The sequence below is a fragment of the Theropithecus gelada genome, chromosome 3 (assembly GCF_003255815.1).
Source record: "Theropithecus gelada isolate Dixy chromosome 3, Tgel_1.0, whole genome shotgun sequence".
NCBI lineage: Eukaryota > Metazoa > Chordata > Mammalia > Primates > Cercopithecidae > Theropithecus > Theropithecus gelada.
The window spans coordinates 88,181,085-88,200,443 of NC_037670.1; the positions used below are offsets into that span (position 1 = coordinate 88,181,085).

At 35.2% G+C, this 19,359-nt stretch overlaps 1 protein-coding gene across 3 annotated transcripts in view; it reads right to left on the reverse strand.

Annotated features, from left to right (window-relative positions):
- Nucleotides 1-3,340: 3,340 nt before the first annotated feature.
- The window catches only part of MPP6 (membrane palmitoylated protein 6), a 106,139-nt gene continuing 90,120 nt past the window's right edge, over nucleotides 3,341-19,359 (reverse strand). For 2 of the 3 annotated variants that reach the window (XM_025381188.1, XM_025381191.1), the window contains 3 exons: nucleotides 15,096-15,298; nucleotides 13,909-14,037; nucleotides 6,493-6,937 (listed from right to left, as the gene is read on the reverse strand). In XM_025381188.1, coding sequence (XP_025236973.1) covers nucleotides 6,761-6,937; nucleotides 13,909-14,037; nucleotides 15,096-15,298 — 509 coding nt within the window. In that variant the 3' untranslated portion in view covers nucleotides 6,493-6,760. Of the gene's footprint in view, nucleotides 6,938-13,908; nucleotides 14,038-15,095; nucleotides 15,299-19,359 lie in introns of all 3 variants that reach the window. The other variant, XM_025381187.1, reaches the window with a different exon arrangement.

Here is a 19,359-nt window from a genome sequence, read left to right on the forward strand (position 1 = left end):
TAATAATACAATTACCTGGAAAGCAGCAGCAATTAATTTTTCTTTTTAAACTTCTTAATCAGAAACTTAAGCAGCTTGTTCAGCTTTGATTTTCAGATTGCTAACAAGCATTCTGCCCTCCATTTTTTTTTTTTTTTTTTTAAAGATTCTCTTCTACAGTTACTTTGAAGACTAGAGGTTTAAAAAAGCATGCGTCTGTGTTCAAAGAAAAGATTTACCAAAACGAACTGGGATGGGGGGAAAAGGAAGAATAAAAAATTCCCACAGCAAGGTTTTCACATCAAATACTCACCATAAGCTCTAACAGAGCTCAACATTACATGGAGAAATTGCACTTGTTGCTGAATACTAGTGCTCATTCTTCTACAACAGAGTCCAATATATCACTTCTTTAAAAAAAAAAAAAAAAATCTGTTACTGAAGAGACAGGAGTCAGTCAGCAATTCTTTTTAAGAGGATACAGAGATATAAGAAATATTTATATTGTATTTCAAATACAGATTAGCTAAGCTACGCCTGAAATCTGGTTCTACCTGAAAAGATGGAGGCATTTCTCATTTGGACCATGTTTACCAGGACAAGTTTCATGTCTTTAAAGCAATGTTACTTACACTACTGTCCACCTCTCCTATTTAAGAATAAGATGAAAACCACACATTTTAAATGGTAATGACTTCTGGTTTAATGTTGGTAATTTACAGCTGATGAGTTTTTACATACATCAGATGAGTATACTTTTTTCCTGTTTAAGTTAATTAATTAGGCTTCCTCCAAGCTCCCAGGCTACTTTGATAGGAGGAGAGCCAAATTTCATATATGGCCTGCCATATTTATATGTTTCTTCTCCTGGCTTGCTGTTGGCTGAAGTACAATAAAGACATCTATTTCCAATTTTAAGACCTTTTTGGCTTCTGTGGTAGCACCACCACCTATTTCATAAGATTCAAAGACAGTTGCTTTACAAGCAGTAAATCATTCTATCTTCGGATTTTATTGGTGGCTTTTACCTTAACTATAGATGTGTTCATTCCGTTTACATTGGAGATTAGAAAACAGTAAGAGCCAGTAGGAGGGGAAAAAAGGAAGAGAACTATCCCTTCTGATCGACTTTTGTATGTGGACATAAGTCAAATTTATCACACCACTGCATTATCAGCCAATGACTGAGAAGCAATTAGAAAGTAATAACTAAAGTGGATTAATATCTGGATTTTGAGGTTCATAAACTAAAACCTCACTGTGAATGTTTTTTTCTACAAAGAAATAGACGCCTTTTTAAATTAATGGTATGGGTAAAACAATAGGGCTACAGTGATTTCAGGTATAAGGATAAAAAGTAGGACAGTTTTCAGGGGCAAAGATCAGAGTCTTCTGGTGTAACCAAGTACTGGAATGTTTGCTTACATTTTTTTGACTTGTGAGTGGTCTGGCTGGCAGCAAGGATTTGTTAAGGGTTTGGATTTAGTACGGGTTTATAAGCTAAAAGGGACTTTCTGATTAGGACTAAGAGAGCAGAACAGACCTTCTTCCGGCTGAAACTTTATCTGGGGCTATTTTAAAACTGGAAGAAGAATTCCTGAAAAGTATTCCTCCATTCACTACATTACTTCAGAAAGAGGTACACTTTAAAATAACTAAATAAGGATTTTTCAGTTCAGCATATCAGTTACCACATCACAGTTACAAATTACAAATTAGAATTTAAGGCGAAGACAAATATTAACTTAGCCTTACTTAACAAGTAGAATAGTAATGATAAAGGGAAGTATAAATTTCATCGAAGATCACACAGTCAGAAGTCAGAATTAGGATCTACCCTGTCTTTACTTTTATCACTAGAGAGTATTTTTAAAAAAGTACTGCAGTGTCTTGCCAAAGTGGTGTGAACCATGCTTACTTTAGAAATGATATATCATCATTCTTTTGCTGTTTAGTATGTTAAGGACTCATGTTCGAATCCGTGCATTTTTCAAAAACCATTCCAAGAACACAGAAGGTAGCATGATGAATTATGGGAAATATTTTAAAAAGAATATAAACTGCAAAACGCTAGAACAAAAATGCAATTTAAAAATAACCTTACCTTAAAAAAATTATAGAACTGTCATCTTCCTCAGGTATACAATATATACTGGCATAAAAACTGACAAGATGCTCAATTATTAGTCAAATGTATTCTTAAATTTTATGAGTATTCATTTGTACTATATACAATAATCCCATTATTTAAAAGAATGAATTTCTCCCAAGAATTCCAAATACATTACAGATGTTATTACATGAATTCTGACAGCAAATCTCTTGAAATAAGACAAGGGCAGGTACCATAATCTCAACCTGAATCATATTACAGATTCATTCAAAAGTTTAAATAAGAATTTCCCGGCCGGGCGCGGTGGCTCAACCCTGTAATCCCAGCACTTTGGGAGGCCGAGGCGGGTGGATCACGAGGTCAGGAGATCGAGACCATCCTGGCTAGCATGGTGAAACCCCGTCTCTACTAAAAATACAAAAAACTAGCCGGGCGTGGTGGCGGGCGCCTGTAGTCCCAGCTACTCGGAGGCTGAGGCAGGAGAATGGCATAAACCCGGGAGGCGGAGCTTGCAGTGAGCCGAGATCGCGCCACTGCACTCCAGCCTGGGTGACACAGCGAGACTCCGTCTCAAAACAAAAAAAAAAAAAAAAAAAAAAAAAAAAAAAAGAATTTCCCAAGGGGTTTCCATCCAGAACCCTGTCTTTTTTCCCTAAGAAAATTAAATTTATTATAATAATGACTACTTTCTGAGTTTCTCATATATTTTTCAGAAAGATTATCAGATTCAAGGTGGAACCAGAGCCTTTAAAAACAATCTAAAAAAAGTTTCAGAATGTCAAAGAAATGGGAGTAATTAAAAATTTTAGAATGCTAGTTATAATTACATGAATGAATACATTCAGTTTTATATTCATATATTTTGGGAGAATTTTACGTATTATACACATAGCTGTATATATATATACACACACACATACATAATATATGGCAACTCAAACATTTAAAAAATGAACTGCTATCTATGTACATAAAACTTCAGGATTGCCTTTTTCATGTTTAGTTAAGGTTAATTACTATAAAATTATTGGCTCTCTAGCCTGTGATTTCTGGATAATGGAGTACTGTTTCAGAAGTTACAAAAGTAAAATGTAAGTAGATTATTATTTTCAGCAATTTTCAAAATTGTTATCTTTAGTTTGCCAATTCAAAATAATTTTACCTAACTCTATGGCTATCCACCTTGAAAATCAACTCCAATCACTGGGATCATGACACTTGTTATACAGAAAAATAAGTACCATTTAATAATTTTTAAAGCAAGGATCATTTTTTATTGTCATTGGGATATGGTCAAAGCAGTTAGTATCTGGATATAATCTATAATGTCACATGGTTTTATCGCTAACTTGGGTTATTATCTAAATTTGCCTTAATAATCTATTTGTTGCTTTAAAGGAAACTTCTTAAAAACTACTATAAATTTATCGGATTCTAGAATCTAGGGTTTAGGCTACTACTGCTGTAGGCATACTGGGTTTCTGATATAATTTCCATTTCAGAAAGCTATGTTCAGCAATTGTATAGTTAGAGTTAGCCAAAATAAACAAACTCCTGATGTATCTGACATGTGATATTACCAAATACCACACAGAAATGGAGACTGCATAATAAAGGCATGGCTGTAATGAAGGTGAAAATTCTACTTTGTAGGGCTATCACATTTATTTCAGTAAGTTATGGTTAAATGACTTATCCAGGGATATCACCTCTATGGGTATTTGTACATTTGAAAATGAAAAAATATACATATATAGTCTTCAGTTGTGTACAGTCATGCCCTGAGTGCTGAAATGTGGACATTCACCTATCCACAAGGAGCCCTCAGGCACATTAATGTGCTGGCACATCATGTTTCCCAAAAGCACATGCATGTGTGTGTCTATTTCAACCCTTAACAATTGCTCAACATCACTCTAAACCATTTTCTCTTCCATAAAGCTAATTATTACAGATCTTCCCAAAAGAGAAGTTCACATTTCCTTGATCACAGCTATACTCTCAATACCTAGGAAGAACCCTGGGACCCCTGGGCTTCTTGCCCCAGCAGAGCACTGCTCATTCCTGCAGATTCATATGGGACTTGGGTTTCAAGTTCAATGATTCTTCATTGAGATACAATGAACTTATCTAAATGTATTCGTGTTAGCACTGGCATCTAGACTGAAATGAACTAAACTGCATCATTTCATATTAGGAGAAATCTAATATGCATTAATTAAATAGTCAATCATGAATACCATTTATAAGAAATAATTCCTTTAAGTATATTTTCTAAGTAATACATTTTATATCACATAAGGCTAACAATATACATGATGTAAAAGTCATCTATTGTACCAAGACGATTGAAATATTTGGCAGATAAACTTCTTGTGCTGCTATAATTATCCCAAAGCTGTTTAAAGAGGCTCCATGCTGCAGCATGAAAGTACATTAGAGAATACAGCACATTTCCTGAGTGCAGAACTGAAATTTCTCTTAAAATTTCAAGTGTGTGTTAAAACATTAAGTCATAGGGCATCACCTTGACACTGTGCTTTAATTCATGTTGCTTTGAGAAGCCAAGAATTTGGTGTAAATACATGTAGTTTGAAAGTTTCCACAGTTATTAAAATAGTATAATCCATTTTGTCACCAATTCCCTGCCCTGGGACAAGAAACGTGAATTTGTATTCTGGCAATGAAATCTAGAATCAAAAAAAAAAAAAAAAAAAAAAAAAGAAAAGAAAAACCTATAGATTTCCAACTTTAGCAATATGACAACTTGGGTGTTTTGTTTTATTGTGAAAAAGATCCCTCAAAGTTCTCCCAGCTGGCATTCCATATGACAACCTTGGTGAGGGAAAAAACAAATTCAGCAGCCAGGTGTCTGGCACCTAACACTAGACAAAGATGACCATCAATATTTAAGCACCTAATCCTTTAAAGTGTGAATAATGTTTATATGAAAAGCTGGCAACAATACAGAATGTGGTTACCTTAATTTAATAATGAGTTGCATCTCTGAATATATTTTAGGAAGAATTTCTACTATTCAAGAATCCTAAAGGAAGATATTAACTGAGGTGAATGTGGGAATTTGTATAAGTCAATGCATCTAAAGGACAACTTCTTTTGGTAATCATTAAACAAAAAGTACATTTCTTGGTTGGGTGCGGTGGCTCATGCCTGTAATCCCAGCATTTGGGAGGCCAAGGTGGGCAGATCACTTGAGGTCAGGAGTTCGACACCAGCCTGGCCAACATGGTGAAACCTCGTCTCTACTAAAAATACAAAAATTAGCCGGGTATGGTGGCATGCACCTGTAATCCCAGCTACTTGGGAAGTTGAGGCACGAGAATCACATGAACCCAGTAGGCAGAGGTTGCAGCGAGCTGAGATCATGCCACTGTACTCCAGCATGGGTGACAGAGACAGACTCCATCTCAAAACAAACAAACAAACATACAAAAAACAAAGTACATTTCTTAACAGATATGTAAAAAATATACAAAACATTTAATATATATTATATAATACATAATATACATATTATATAATGTATATATTTTGTGTGTATGTATACAAAACAGCTGACAATTATTTCCCAATTTTTTAAGTTGTTCAATGGATTTGGTTCTCAACACAACAGACAGAACAGGTACCCTAAGGATCACATCACATTTCCAAAAGCACATTGATTATTCACAAAAACCTACAACTGCAAACTTAGAGGCATCTTTAAACATCACTAAAATTTGCAGAGGCATGATACATTTGCTGACCATGTTCTAATAAAAACATTATTTAAAGTAGTAGGTTCCTTTTGTCAGTTAAAATTTTACATGTGAAAATAAGCTTTCTTCAAGTGTCATTTTGCTGTAAGGATTTACAGGATAAGGCACTCTCTCAGTCTGCATGACCTTGCTTCCAGCCTCAGAGCTTACTGTGTACACATTAAATTAGTATCATAACACTGCAACAAATAAAAAGAATAACCTCATAAGAGAGTGCAAGGTATTGCTCTTCAATTTTTCAGTAAAGATAGAAATGAAGAGACGAAACTAATGCAACTGTATAAATTAGAATGGATAGCCATACATCTCTGAAATAATGAAAATATGTAAACTGATCAGACTTTTGATGTCAGATTTAGATGGTAGTAGACTAGCTGTAACACTGACATTAAAATTCTGCTATTGTAAGAAATTTATAAGAAGGAAGGTCAATAACTATATTTTCTTCTATTAAGACTAATCCTTCACTATTTCAATACTGAACTAAATGACAGCTTTACAAAACTATTTCAAGTAATATTCATTATCACAGTGAAAATGTGAGACCAATGTTAAGAGTGAATGATTTGAAAACTCCTTTGATGAAAAAGGCAAGGGTACTAAATCAAAACATATACAAAATGCTTCAACGCATTTCTTTATGTGATATGAATAGAAAGATTATCCATACAAAGTTAGAAAAATTAAGATAAATTATATATTAGTACACCTTCCCAACCACAATTTATATAAAAATTCAGAACAGTGTACTGTTATTTCAATCTACACCATAAAAACGCCCGGACTTGGCAGATGATCTTCTAACTGTGATGCATTTTCTCAGTAGAAGGTTTAATTGTTGCAGTCACTTTTTAAAAGTTTAATTTTCATTGTTAACCTTACTGAATCATCAGTAAACCCAGCTGATTGGGACCCACTGTGGTTCCATTCTCAGTTTCTCTATGGCAGTTTGTAGTTTTTCAAAGGCTTTGTCTAGATTGTCATTTATGATGATCAAATCAAAATAGTGGTTGTATGCTCTCTGAATCCGCGCACTTTCATCCACTGTTTTCTTTAAGTCAGAGTCCTGTTGAAGAGTTTTAAAAGGAAATGTTTGTATTACAATGCATATTTACTTGCTCAAACTCCAACTAGAAGTGAATATAATAGGTTAGATATATTTCTGGTAATTCTGGTATTAATCCTCAAAATCTAATCCATATAGTGTTAAAGACAACGCTGCCATCTGTTCATGTCTTATTCTTTCCAACAATCCTCATGTTTACATTTATGAGTATTCTGCATCTTCTGTTTGACTGATACTAAGATAAAATTCCTAATTAAAAGACTGCTGACAATAATCTTGGAGTGAATAATACTGTAGTGAATCTACAGTAACAAAAGAATTACTATAGGTGACTGGTTTCTAGCTCCACTATATTATCCTTTTTGAAAGATTTCTATCTTATGGCCTATGTACATCATGGAACTCAATTTGTAGTGGCTGTTAAGCTCAAAGCCAAATTTGCTACCTTTCTCTAAGATAAGATCACAGAATCTTAGAAGTGTTTTTTGAAGATTAACCTTACATGCTGCCCATCCTCCACCAAAACACATACTCACATACGTTTATTTATGTTTTTGTCCAGGCACTGTTCATTATTTCATAAAGTAGTTTTAGTCATTGTGGAATGATGTGGGGAGTACATAAGCAATGGGTTCTACATGAGTAAAGCTTTTTGTAAGATGGTGTTTTGATTTTCACTATACTTCTATATATTCTACAAATATTTATTGAGTTCCTATTAAGGTATCTACTATGTTTCAGAATCAGTGGGTATAACAATGAATAACAGAGAGGGTTCCTATCCTTTAGTGGAGGAGATAAAGAGGAAATAAATATAAAAAATTCCAAGTTGTGATAACTATCATGAAAGAAACAAAACAGGCACAAAGAATTTTAAGAGATCTACTTTAGATAAAGTGATTGGAAAGAGACTGAGTAGTAAATGACAGTTAAGCTGAGAACTAAATGAAAATAAGGAGGTCAGCATCCAGGCAGAGGAAACAGCAGGGCAAAACCCAGAGGAAGGAAACGACCCTGGCACGTTCAAGATACTGAAAGAAGACTGGAATGGGTGAAGGGCTAGGGAACAAGGTAGGTCATGGAGGACCCCTATGTGATCGAAAGACCTCTGTGGGCCTCAAGTGAAAATGTGGCATGACACGAGTGCAAGCAGGGAGACTGATGGCAGGAATCCAGGTCAGAGAAAAGGGCTGCCTAGATTATGATGGTGACAGAGGAGATGAAAATGACACCAGATTGGAAATTTATTTTGGTGATAAAATAATCAGGATTAGTTTTTTACATCATCCAGGATTTGAAAAGGGAGGAAAATGAATGAGTCATGAATTGCTCTTAGGTTTCTAACTAAGGTAAATGGGTGGCTGTGTGAGATACAGAGTGGAGGGGTGGGGAGGGCATAATTTCTGGGGGAAACAAAGTGTGCTACTTTGTAATATGGTAAGCTTAAGATGTTTGTGAGACATCCAAGTGGAGATGTAGAGCAGGCTACTGGTTATGCAAATCAGAGCTCTGAGGTCTGGGCTAGCTGTATATAAATCATTAGCATAACAATGGCACGAATGTAAATGATGTTGATGGAAGCACCCAACAACATCATTTGTGTAGAAAGTGTAGAGAGAGAAGCGGATTCATTGCCAGGCCTGAAGGACCCTAATACTTACATTTCAGCTAATACTGAGATTTCTAAATGAGTTTGAAACAACTAAAATATCTCTGATTACAGATATGCAAACAGGCCACAGTTCAACTTGAAAGCAATTCTTGCCTATTATAGCCATTAGCAATTTGATTTGTTAAAAAAAAAAAACAAAAAACAAAAAAAAAACCTGTTAACAATAATGGAGTATGCCATACAGATGGAACAGGAAATAAAGATTCTCTCTCTGGCTATCGAGTGTTCTCCAGGATATAATGATATGGGAAAAATGCAGGCACATTTTGTACATAAGGTATGATTTATGTATAAAATGGTGGAGGGGGGGAGGATACACAGGCACACTTGCTTATATTGGAAACTAATATGGTAAAATGGCTAGCAATAATGGTAGCCAATGTGAGTGGGAGGAAACAAAGGGAGAGGGAACAGAAAAGCTGGATTTGTTTTAAGATTTATGTTGGAGCAATGAAAATGTTGTACAGAATTATACAACAAAATTTAAATTCAAATAAAAGCCATTCTTAAAAATCAGAAGCCAAATAAAACAAATAAGCCTGTGTTCCAAGTTGGTGGTTTAACCATGCAGCAAGGAATTATTTCAGTGGCTTTAAAAGAAGATAGTATCCAGTGGGTTATAAGTGGGAGGTGTACAATGAGAACACATGGACACATGGTGGGAATAATACACACTGGGGCCTGTCAGGGTAGGAGCACAGGGAAGGGAGAGCATCAGGAAGAATAGCCAATGGATGCTGGGCTTAATACGTAGGTGATGGGTTGATCTGTGCAGCAAACCACCATGGCACACGTTCACCTATGTAACAAGCCTGCACATCCTGTACATGTACCCTGGAACTCAAAACAAAAGTTGAAGGAAAAAAAAAATCTAGTGGTATATAGCCTAAGAACAATAAATAAAAGACTGAAACTTAAATCTTTTCACTAATCATATTGTTAATACAGATATTACTCAGAAATTACATATGTGCATGTACTTGTATTTATATACATGTAAGAAAAGAAATGATGTTAATATAATCACAAATCAAGGTTTTCAGGATAAGAGGGAAAACAGGCAAATATAAAGCTAAGGAAGAAGAATGTAAAATTTCATTTGAAGCTTTCAAATTGAACAAATGATGTATATGTTTTCTAAAAACAAAAAATTTATTTCCTACCTCTGGTTACTGAAAAGGTCTAAAAACAACGTCCAACTGAGTTTAATGCATACCCTTACTGTCTGAATTGTCTTTAAATGCTATCTCCCACTAAAAGAAACAAGGGCTTCTGGATGGCTGGTTCCAGGTCTGGGCCAGGAAATGTAGAATAATCTGGAGCATCTTGTCATATCAGAAAGCAAGGAATTATCAAACACTACTAGAATCGTGTTAAAAAGACTCAGAATTCAAGTTGAATAGGCTCCTACTAGCTGAAGACACAATAATTTAAACATTAAAAAGAATAACCGAACTAAATACACAGAGATAAGGTACTTCAAGTGACTTTAAAACATAGTGATCTTCCTGGCCAACAGGGTGAAACACCATCTCTACTAAAAATACAAAAGTTAGCTGGGCGTGGTGGCACGTGCCTGTAGTCCCAGCTACCCGGGAGGCTGAGGCAGGAGAATGGCTTGAACTCGGGAGGCAGAGGTTGCAGTAAGCCGAGATTGCACCACTGCACTCCAGCCTGGTGACAGAAAAAAACAAAAAAACAAAACACAGTGATCTGACTGTATATACTTAGTGGGATATATTCTAAAGACAGAAAGAACTAGGTGGGGAGCTGGGGGGACTGTTCACAGTAATGATACTAGTGGTGGTTGTGTTGATACACTTATTCCCAGAATGTTGTATTTGTACTGTGGAATAAAGCAAATGAGCAATTATATGATATTCTAATTCTAACATTTCCAGTGTTTATGAGAACTGGGATATTCAGCATAAGAGAAAGGAATTAGGCATATAAGATAAAATAAGTTAAATAAAAATCCTGTGATCTTGAATTTGATTGGAAAATATCAGAATAAATTCATGATATATTTTCCTTCAAACATACAAACAGAAAAGCATATATGCTAGCACTGTCCACATAAAAAGGTCTAGCAAGAAGCAGTGAGCAACTCTGTGACAATGGGCGCTGTGAGTATTATGGTCTTAAAACACTATTTACCCTAAAAGAAACCAGAGTATCTTGGAAAAATGGCTGGTTCCTGGCCTAGAACAGAAAATACACAAGATGAGCCTGGAACATTTGTTCTACCAGATAGCAAGGAAGCTACCCAAGACTATCAGGGTCATTTAAAAAAAAAAGGTCTCAAGGGCCAACTAGAATAAGCTCCTATTGGTCAATGATGGGACAATCTTAGCACCAATAAGAATAATCACTGCAACAGAATAAAGCACATCAAATAAGTTTGAACACATGTGCTCAAGAAATTGAAAAAACAAAGCCAATCTCAGCTGGTCACCTGTAACCTCTAGAGGCTCTTGGGGAATAAACTCATTATTCTGAAAGCTGACCTACAAAGGATAGTATCAAAGATGTATCCTGCCTTTCCTGTATCAACCGTACCTCAGAATAATCAACTACTTGATGAGGAAAAGTTCTTTTTAAGAATTCTATTTTATAAACATAGAAGGAATGACAAACTTAGAATACTACCACTTTGCCATCCCTAAAAAAATAACTTATCCAAGGCAAAGATCAATAAAGTTTGCTAAAACCATTAGGTAAAGAGTTACTGAGGAACTTTATAGATCAGGCTAACAACTTCTGACCCCACTGATTAATCTCATGACAAAAAGCCTGACGTATGCCTCATGATGTAATAAAACAAGTACCACCTATGAATTATTCTTGCAAAAACCAACCAACCACCAACCAAAACCTGAATCTGTGTCTGATCAACCCTCTAGATCGACCTATCAGTTTACAGGAAATAGAAGGGATAGAGGAAAATGATACAATGGGGGCAGAATGGGTAAAATCCAGATTATGGAACATGCTGTAGGATAAATGACCTACCTTTTTTTTTTTTTTTTTTTTTTTAAACAACTAAAACAATGTGAAAAGAGAGGGGAGGGACGGTGGCAGTGAGAATTTACAGATTAAAAGGTACTAAAGGGACATCTGCTTCTAGCCAAGGTGGAATAACAGGCACCAGACTACCTCTCCCACCTAACAATTAATTTATGGACAAAATGTATGAAACAGTTTTTAAGATACTATACATCAAGATATTAAAAACAGATCACAGAAAGATAGAAAACAAATGAAGTGAGTCCTATGATTACTCCAGTTTACTGGCTTGAAAGAATTTATGGGTAGTAGGATAGAGAGAGTGAGCCCAGAGGAGCCTACAGGACTCTGAGTTGAAGACAGAGCTGAGCCCAGGGAGACCCAGGTGGCAAGAGTTTGCAGGACAGAACGCTGGAGGGGAAGAGCAGCACAGACAGACTTTGGAGATTTGTAGAAGGTCCTTGTCCAGCATTCAGCTGAGTACCAACCTGCACATGGGTACGACCTGAAGCTGAGAAAGAACCACCAGAAAGGATTAGAGGTACCCAGGGATGGCACCTATTCCCCCTTAGCCAGAACAGAAAACCTCATGACTCACAGGCCCTGTGGTAGGAGTACCAAATAGGTCTTGCCTTATTTGTGGGGAATAACTGGCCCTAAAATAAGAACTGCTTGGGTCTTACCCAACACATTTAAAAAGTGAGACCTGAAAAAAACAAACTATTTCCAAATAACTGCATCCTAGAACAAAGCTCACAATGTCTGGCATCCAAAAAAGTTACCAGGATTGCAAAGAAGCAGGAAGATATACCCATAATAATGAGAAAAATCATTCAATCAAAACCAATCCAGAACTGACTCACATGTTAGAATCTGCAAAGACATTAAACACTTACCATGTTTCATACATTCAGAAAGCAGAGACATGGATCAACTTGAAAAAGAACAAAGAAAACTACTACTACCTGATTTCATGGCATATAACCAAGTACAGTGGGGGGAAACGGTGAGAGTGGTGGGAGGAAGGGTGCAGGGAGCAGGTTACACAGGGAAATGTGTGGAGATGATGGACATGTTCATTATTTTGGTTGTAATGGCTTTCATGAGTACAAATATATGGCCAAATTGATCAAGCTGGGCACGTTAGGTACGTACAGCTTACTGTGCATCAATTATACCTCAATTAAGCTGGGAAAAAGATTTAGGTGACAAGAAGTAATTTCAATGTGTTGATCTTGTTTGAATACTGATTTGAACAAATCAACTGTTAAAAAAAAACAACACAACAAAACCTTGGAGAAACTCAAATATAGACTGCATGTAGATGACAGTAAGATACTGCTTATTAATTTTTGTTGTATTAATGGTATGTTTTAAATGTCTTTATCTTTTAGATATAAATATTGAGATATTTATGGATGACATGATATCAAAGATTTGCTTCAAAATAATTCAAGGAGAGGAGGAAGTGGGGAGGGGTCTAATTAAAACAAGAAATTGCCATGATTATTCAAGCTAGGTGATGGGCATAAGGGCTCCTATTTCCCCTTTTTTGCATAGATTTTTGAATTTCCATAAGTGAAAAAGGAGAGAGGAAAAAAAGGAAAAAACATGTAATAGAAACTAAACATCAGAACACCTGACTTTACCAATGATAAACCATATAATAAACATGCCTGTTAATGATCTTGGAGCCCAGTCACCCCACTAGTAAAATGAAGGCGTTCAATTAATATGCGTATTTTAATATTGGTCCATTTCATTTTACAAAGGGGAACTAAACTTTTAAGATAAAGTATACAATGATTTTCAAGTAAAAGAATACCGTTCCAGATCCTAACTACATCTAATTAATTTTTATTCTGTAGCACCTTATATAGCATGTTTATTTCATAGCATAATTAGCTAAGAGTTGGCCAGGCATGGTGGCTCCCGCCTGTAATCCCAGCACTTTGGGAGGCCAAGGTGGGCAGATCAGGAGTTCGAGGTCAGGAGTTCGAGACCAGTCTGGCCAACACAGGGAAACCCCGTCTCTACTAAAAATACAAAAATTAGCTGGGCCTGGTGGCACACGCCTGTAATCCCAGCTACTTGGGAGGCTGAGGCAGGAGAATCGCTTTAATCTGGGAGGGTGAGGTTGCAGTGAGCTTAGATCGTGTCAACGCATTCCAGCCTGGGCAAGAAGGCAAGACTCTGCCTCAAAAATAAATACATAAAAATAAATTAGATAAGAGTTAAACATGCTCAAAAGAAAAGGAAAGATTTTAGAAGGAAAATCATATGGTTAGCTCACGGTCAGAAGCTTGGTAGTGATTCCTGCATCCACCACAGCCTTGTGCATGGCACGCAATGTCTCTAGCTCTGGAGCCGCAATAAATACCACATAGGGCATAAACTCTGACGTCCTCAATACTTTCAGTGCCTGTGTAAAAGAATTATAATAAGCCAATTTATACAATATTAGAACTAGAATTCTGCTACCCTTTAGTATAAATCAAAGGCTGTTTGCACTTGTTCTATGGATTAAAGGACATAATTTAATATCTATCTCCATTCTGTCATTCTCATTCCATATAGTACTTTCTTAAAATAGTGATCCATTTATTTTGTTCTAAATTCAGTCTGTTCCTCTTGAAGAAACGAAAGTATAAAACAATGATCTAAAACTCATCAAAAGTGATGTAAACTCTTTTTATGTTAATTGTAGAATTCTGTTAATACCGAAGAAGTAGAAATAACCTTAATGTTGATTTATTGGAGAGTGGTTAAATGAATATATATTCATACTATAAAGTACTATATAACAATTACAAAGAAAAAAAAGCTCTACAGTAACTAACCATAAAAAGATCTTCAAGAAACAGTACTATTTAATAAAATCCCTGAAGAATCTATGTAGAATTTTTCCATTTTTGTAAAAAGAAACAACAAAAACAGAAAACCCATTACCTTATATATATTTGTATTTAAGGCATAGTGAAATGACTAGAAAGAGACATAAGAAACTATTAACAACTCTTATCTCTGAGTAGGGAGGTGGGGTTGGGCTGAGTGTAGCGGAGTGGGAAGGGGTAGGTGAGAGAGAAACATAGAGTGAGAATAAGAGGTGTGCATGTGTGTCAGGTAGGAGGGGGAGTGACTTTAATTTTTTATTCTTTATATTGCAGACTAGAGTTTTAAACTTAACATTTTTTAACGTATGCATTTATGCATTACTTGAACAGGTAAATACATACTAAACTTCTACCGTAGATCTAATCACACAGTTTCTTTTGCCACCCAAGCCGCTGTTGGCTAATTGTTCAGAGATTTATTTAACTAGCTATGTATACATAATAATATTCTCTATCACCCAAAGGTAATGGAGGGAAAGAGTCACCTTTCCACCCTGACAAAACAAACAACCCCAACACACAGAAAATAAAAAAACTCCACAGAAAATAAAATATAAAAAACAGCTTTGGAATCCAAGCAGCTTACTTGTGGGTTGACATCCAGAATGCAAGTCCGTCCAGTCTGGACAACCTCAAGAATAGAATCAATTTTGGTTCCATAGAGATTTCCTTCATATTCCCCATGTTCCAAATACTTTCCAGCTTTAATATCTGCTTCCATCTCAGATCGTGACACAAACTTATATGCCTGGCCATCTTTTTCATCTTCCCTTGGTTTCCGTGAAGTAACTAAATAAAATGGTGTTGAGACTTTCGTACAAAGAAATTGTAGGACATAAAAAATAGACTAAAATACATAGGGTGGCTTAACATTTTTCCACTTGGTGCAGCAAACTACAGCCTATGATCAAATCTGATCTGCTTCTTTAAGTTTTATTGGATCACAGCCACACTCATTTGTTTATGTATCATACATCTTTTCCATTAAAAGGGTGGTAATTGTGACAGACTGTATGGACTGCAAAGCCTAAAACTTTACCATGTGGCCCTTTAATAGAAAAAGTTTCTTGATACCTTAGAGGAATATTTTAAGAGGTAGTCCCCCAAACAAAATTCGCATCCAAAAATATGCTTCTTAAAATCACTTTGAAACTCAAAATTTTACCTAGCAGCAGAGCCTTCAATGACGTTCTTAATTATGGTAAGTGTTAATAAGTGTGAGGCATGTTGTGGGTGAGTCTTTTCAACTGACAAGCACTCTCCTTCTCCTTAGGAATCTATCACATCCTTTCTTTCCACATTAACACTTCCTAAGTGTCCCAAAAGGTGAGCAAGCAAAGTTCACCTATTCTTAGTCATAATACCAATTTTGTAAAGTGCAGTTTTACCCACAAATTATCTTTTACCTTACCTCAAAACCAACCCTTTCTTTTAGCTTCCTGTTTATTGATACTCCCAAATGTTAATTGTTCTATTTTACACTTCAGTGGTAGAGCTAGCCGCCTCATTATTATTATGGTCTATTAAACTCCTCTCCTCTGACCCGACATATTATTTCTGGGAAAATGAGATTGAATAGCTCAAGTCAAAATTTAGAAGTAGGAGATCCTTTTGTCTGATATTTTATAGCTTTGAATACTTTCAGAGACATACAATCCTTTGCAAATTGGTCTGTGCTAGGAATGGTTATTACCACTTTCTAAACTGTTGCAAATGTGTACTCTCTGACAACTTTGTTAACAATAACTTTGAAGAAGAAAAGTAATTTTTGAGTGTGTTATTTCAAGCTTAGCCTTACTCTGGGCTTTGCTGGATCAGAGACAGAAGTATTCTGTTTCTATTAGCTAAGTAGTTGCAGAATAACTGATGGAATTATTAAGAACACCAAATTAAGAAAGTAATCCAAATAAAAAGATGACAGTATTTTGACTAATTCTAGTAAGCATAAGACATAGAAAACTTTTATAAGAACAAAATTAACTTCAAACTCATGCTCAAACGTAAGGGTCAAATGAGATCATTATGTATAATAGGACTCCCGTTTTTCCCTTGTTTTCTGGCTCAACCTTGAGAGTGGTCATCTTAGACTACTGTGAAGAGTGTTTATAAAGTATCTTCAAGAATCTTCAAGATGCTATGATGGCTTCTCATATTTAAAATTGTGTGATGTTTAAGGTTTCTGGAATTAGTCACCAAAGGTGTATAATAAAACTTCAAAGGCAACTTTCAATGCTCCAAATAAATGCATAATAGGACTTGCTTCAACATTATGAACATTAATTTTAAAAAGCAGTTTTTTTTGTTTGTTTTTTTTGTGAAGTACTACAGTGAAACCATACAAGGGAATGCACTGCTTGAAATAAATACGTATATGTACACGTACTACCCCTACCTCCATGCTGAGGGAATCTTAATTCTTAAGAGAAATGTTCTTCAGTTTACAAGTGAACTTTAACTACAATCCTATTCTCTACTAACACTCCAAAAAACAGTCTACGTTGCCACATATTTAAATTGCTTTCCATTTCTAGAACAGAGAAATTAGAACATGGTTTGACTACAACTGATTCCTTAGACTTCTATACTGAGCAACTACATAATGTGATTTTTTAGAAGTAATTTTTATGACAGGCAAAATTATTAATTTTAGCTGCTATTCAAATAATGAAGAAACAATCAACAAAGTAATACTTAATTTGTTAACTAAGCTCAAGATGTGAAGATGTCAATGTTAAAGAGAAAACAGGATTCATAACATAGCCTATCTCCCTAAAATAACAATGTTTTTCTATTTTATTTTAGGATCATTTTGTAATATATAAAGAAAGTTAAATCACCTTAATTTTATAACAGAGAAAATTTTAGAAATTCAAAAATATATGGAAAATAAGCAATATACTCCCAAATAACCAATGGATCAAATAAGCAATCACAAATGAAAGAAAATACTTTGAGAGGAGATGGTGCTGCTGAAGAGCACAGATACAGACAGAGCTGACCAGGCGCTTCCAGAGTGCCAGTTGTCCAGCAGCACGTTCATTACCTTGAAGATGCATGATGGTTGAACTAAACCCATTCATGCTAAGAAAAGGTTCTGTGGAGGGCTTTAAGCCCTTGATAATTGTCTTAAAAGCTACTGATGGGAAAAAGATCAGCACTGTGATGAGCATTAAAGAGCTGAATCATATGGCTAATTCAAACATATTAAGAGCTAAACGGATGGGCTGAAGAATAGGGACAAAATGAGTTAAGACTAAGCAGCACAGTGAAGGGCACTACATTTCTTGCTTTCACCAACTAACGGATGAATCGCTATTTCTTCTTTGGTTTTTACTTTTGGTCACAAAGATGGGTTTCCGTTCTGCCAGAGTAACTATATTCATGTAAGATTTAGGGTCATTGTGGAGGGAAGAAGGGTTGGAACAGAATAGTTGTCATAAGAAGCCAGTTTATTATTTTAGATCTGGCTAACTGGTCTGTGTTGCATAGTTGTACATTCAGGATTATGGTTTTAAAGTCTCTGTAGCCATCTACAGAGACAAGTATCATTGAACATATATATATATATATACACACACACATATATATATCACCCACTCAAAGCAAAAGTATTTTGAGATGAATGAAAACAAAAACGCAGTATACCAAAAACTTTAAGACGCAACTAAATGCTTAGAGGGAAATCTATAGCTGTGAAAGCCTATGTTAAAAAAGATCTCAAATCAATAATCTAATTTTCTATCTAAAAAAACAGAAAGAGAGTAAAATAAACCCAAAGTACAAGTAGAAAGAAAATAATAAAGATTATAGCAAAAATTAGAAAGTAGAAAAAATACAGAAAATCAGCAAAGGCAAAATTTGGTTGTCTGAAAAGATCAACAAAATTGACAAATCTTTACATAGACTAAGAATAAAAGAGGAAAGACTCAAATATCTAAAATCAGAAATGAAAGAAAAAATATTACTATGAACCCTGCAGAAATCCTGAAACTGATTAAAAAAAAATCCAAGTTGACCTATAACAAGTAAAGAGACTGAATTAATAATCAAAACTTCCCACAAAGTAAAGCCCAGGGTTAAATGGCTTCACAGGTGAATTTCATCAAACATTGAACGAATTATAATTAATCCTTTACATACTCTTCCCAAACAATGAAAGAGGAAAGAATACTTCACAACTCATTCTATGAGTCCTGTACTACCATATCAAAGCTAGACAATGACATCGTAAGAATGAAAACTATAGACCAATATCCCTTATAAATATAGATACAAAAATCCTTACAAATTACAAGTAACCGAATCTAGAAGTATATAAAAAAGACGGCACATCATAACCAAATGGAATTTACCACAAAAAGACAAGGTTGGTTCAATATATAAAAATCAAGGAATGTAATACATCATATCAACAGAAGACAATAAAAAACAAAAATCATATGAACCATCAACAAAGAAAAAGCATTTGGCAAGATCTACTACCCTTTCTTGGTAAAAAGCCAACAAAGTAGGAACACAAGGGAACTTCTCCAATCTGATGAAAGGCATCTGTGAAAAACCCACAGTTAAAATGGAAAGACTGAATGCTTTCTCCTTTCTCCTTAAGATCATGAACAAGACAAGGATGTTCACTTTTGCCACTTCTATTACACTATTACACATTACACTGCAGGTTCTAGTTGAGGCAATTAGACAAGACAAAGACATAAACAGCACCCAGCCTGGAAAGAAACAAGTAAAACGATCTCTATTTGCAAATGACATGATTTTGTATATAGAAAATCCTGAGGAACCCACACAAAAAAAATCATCATTAGAATCAATGAGGTCAATAAGGCTAAAAGACAAAG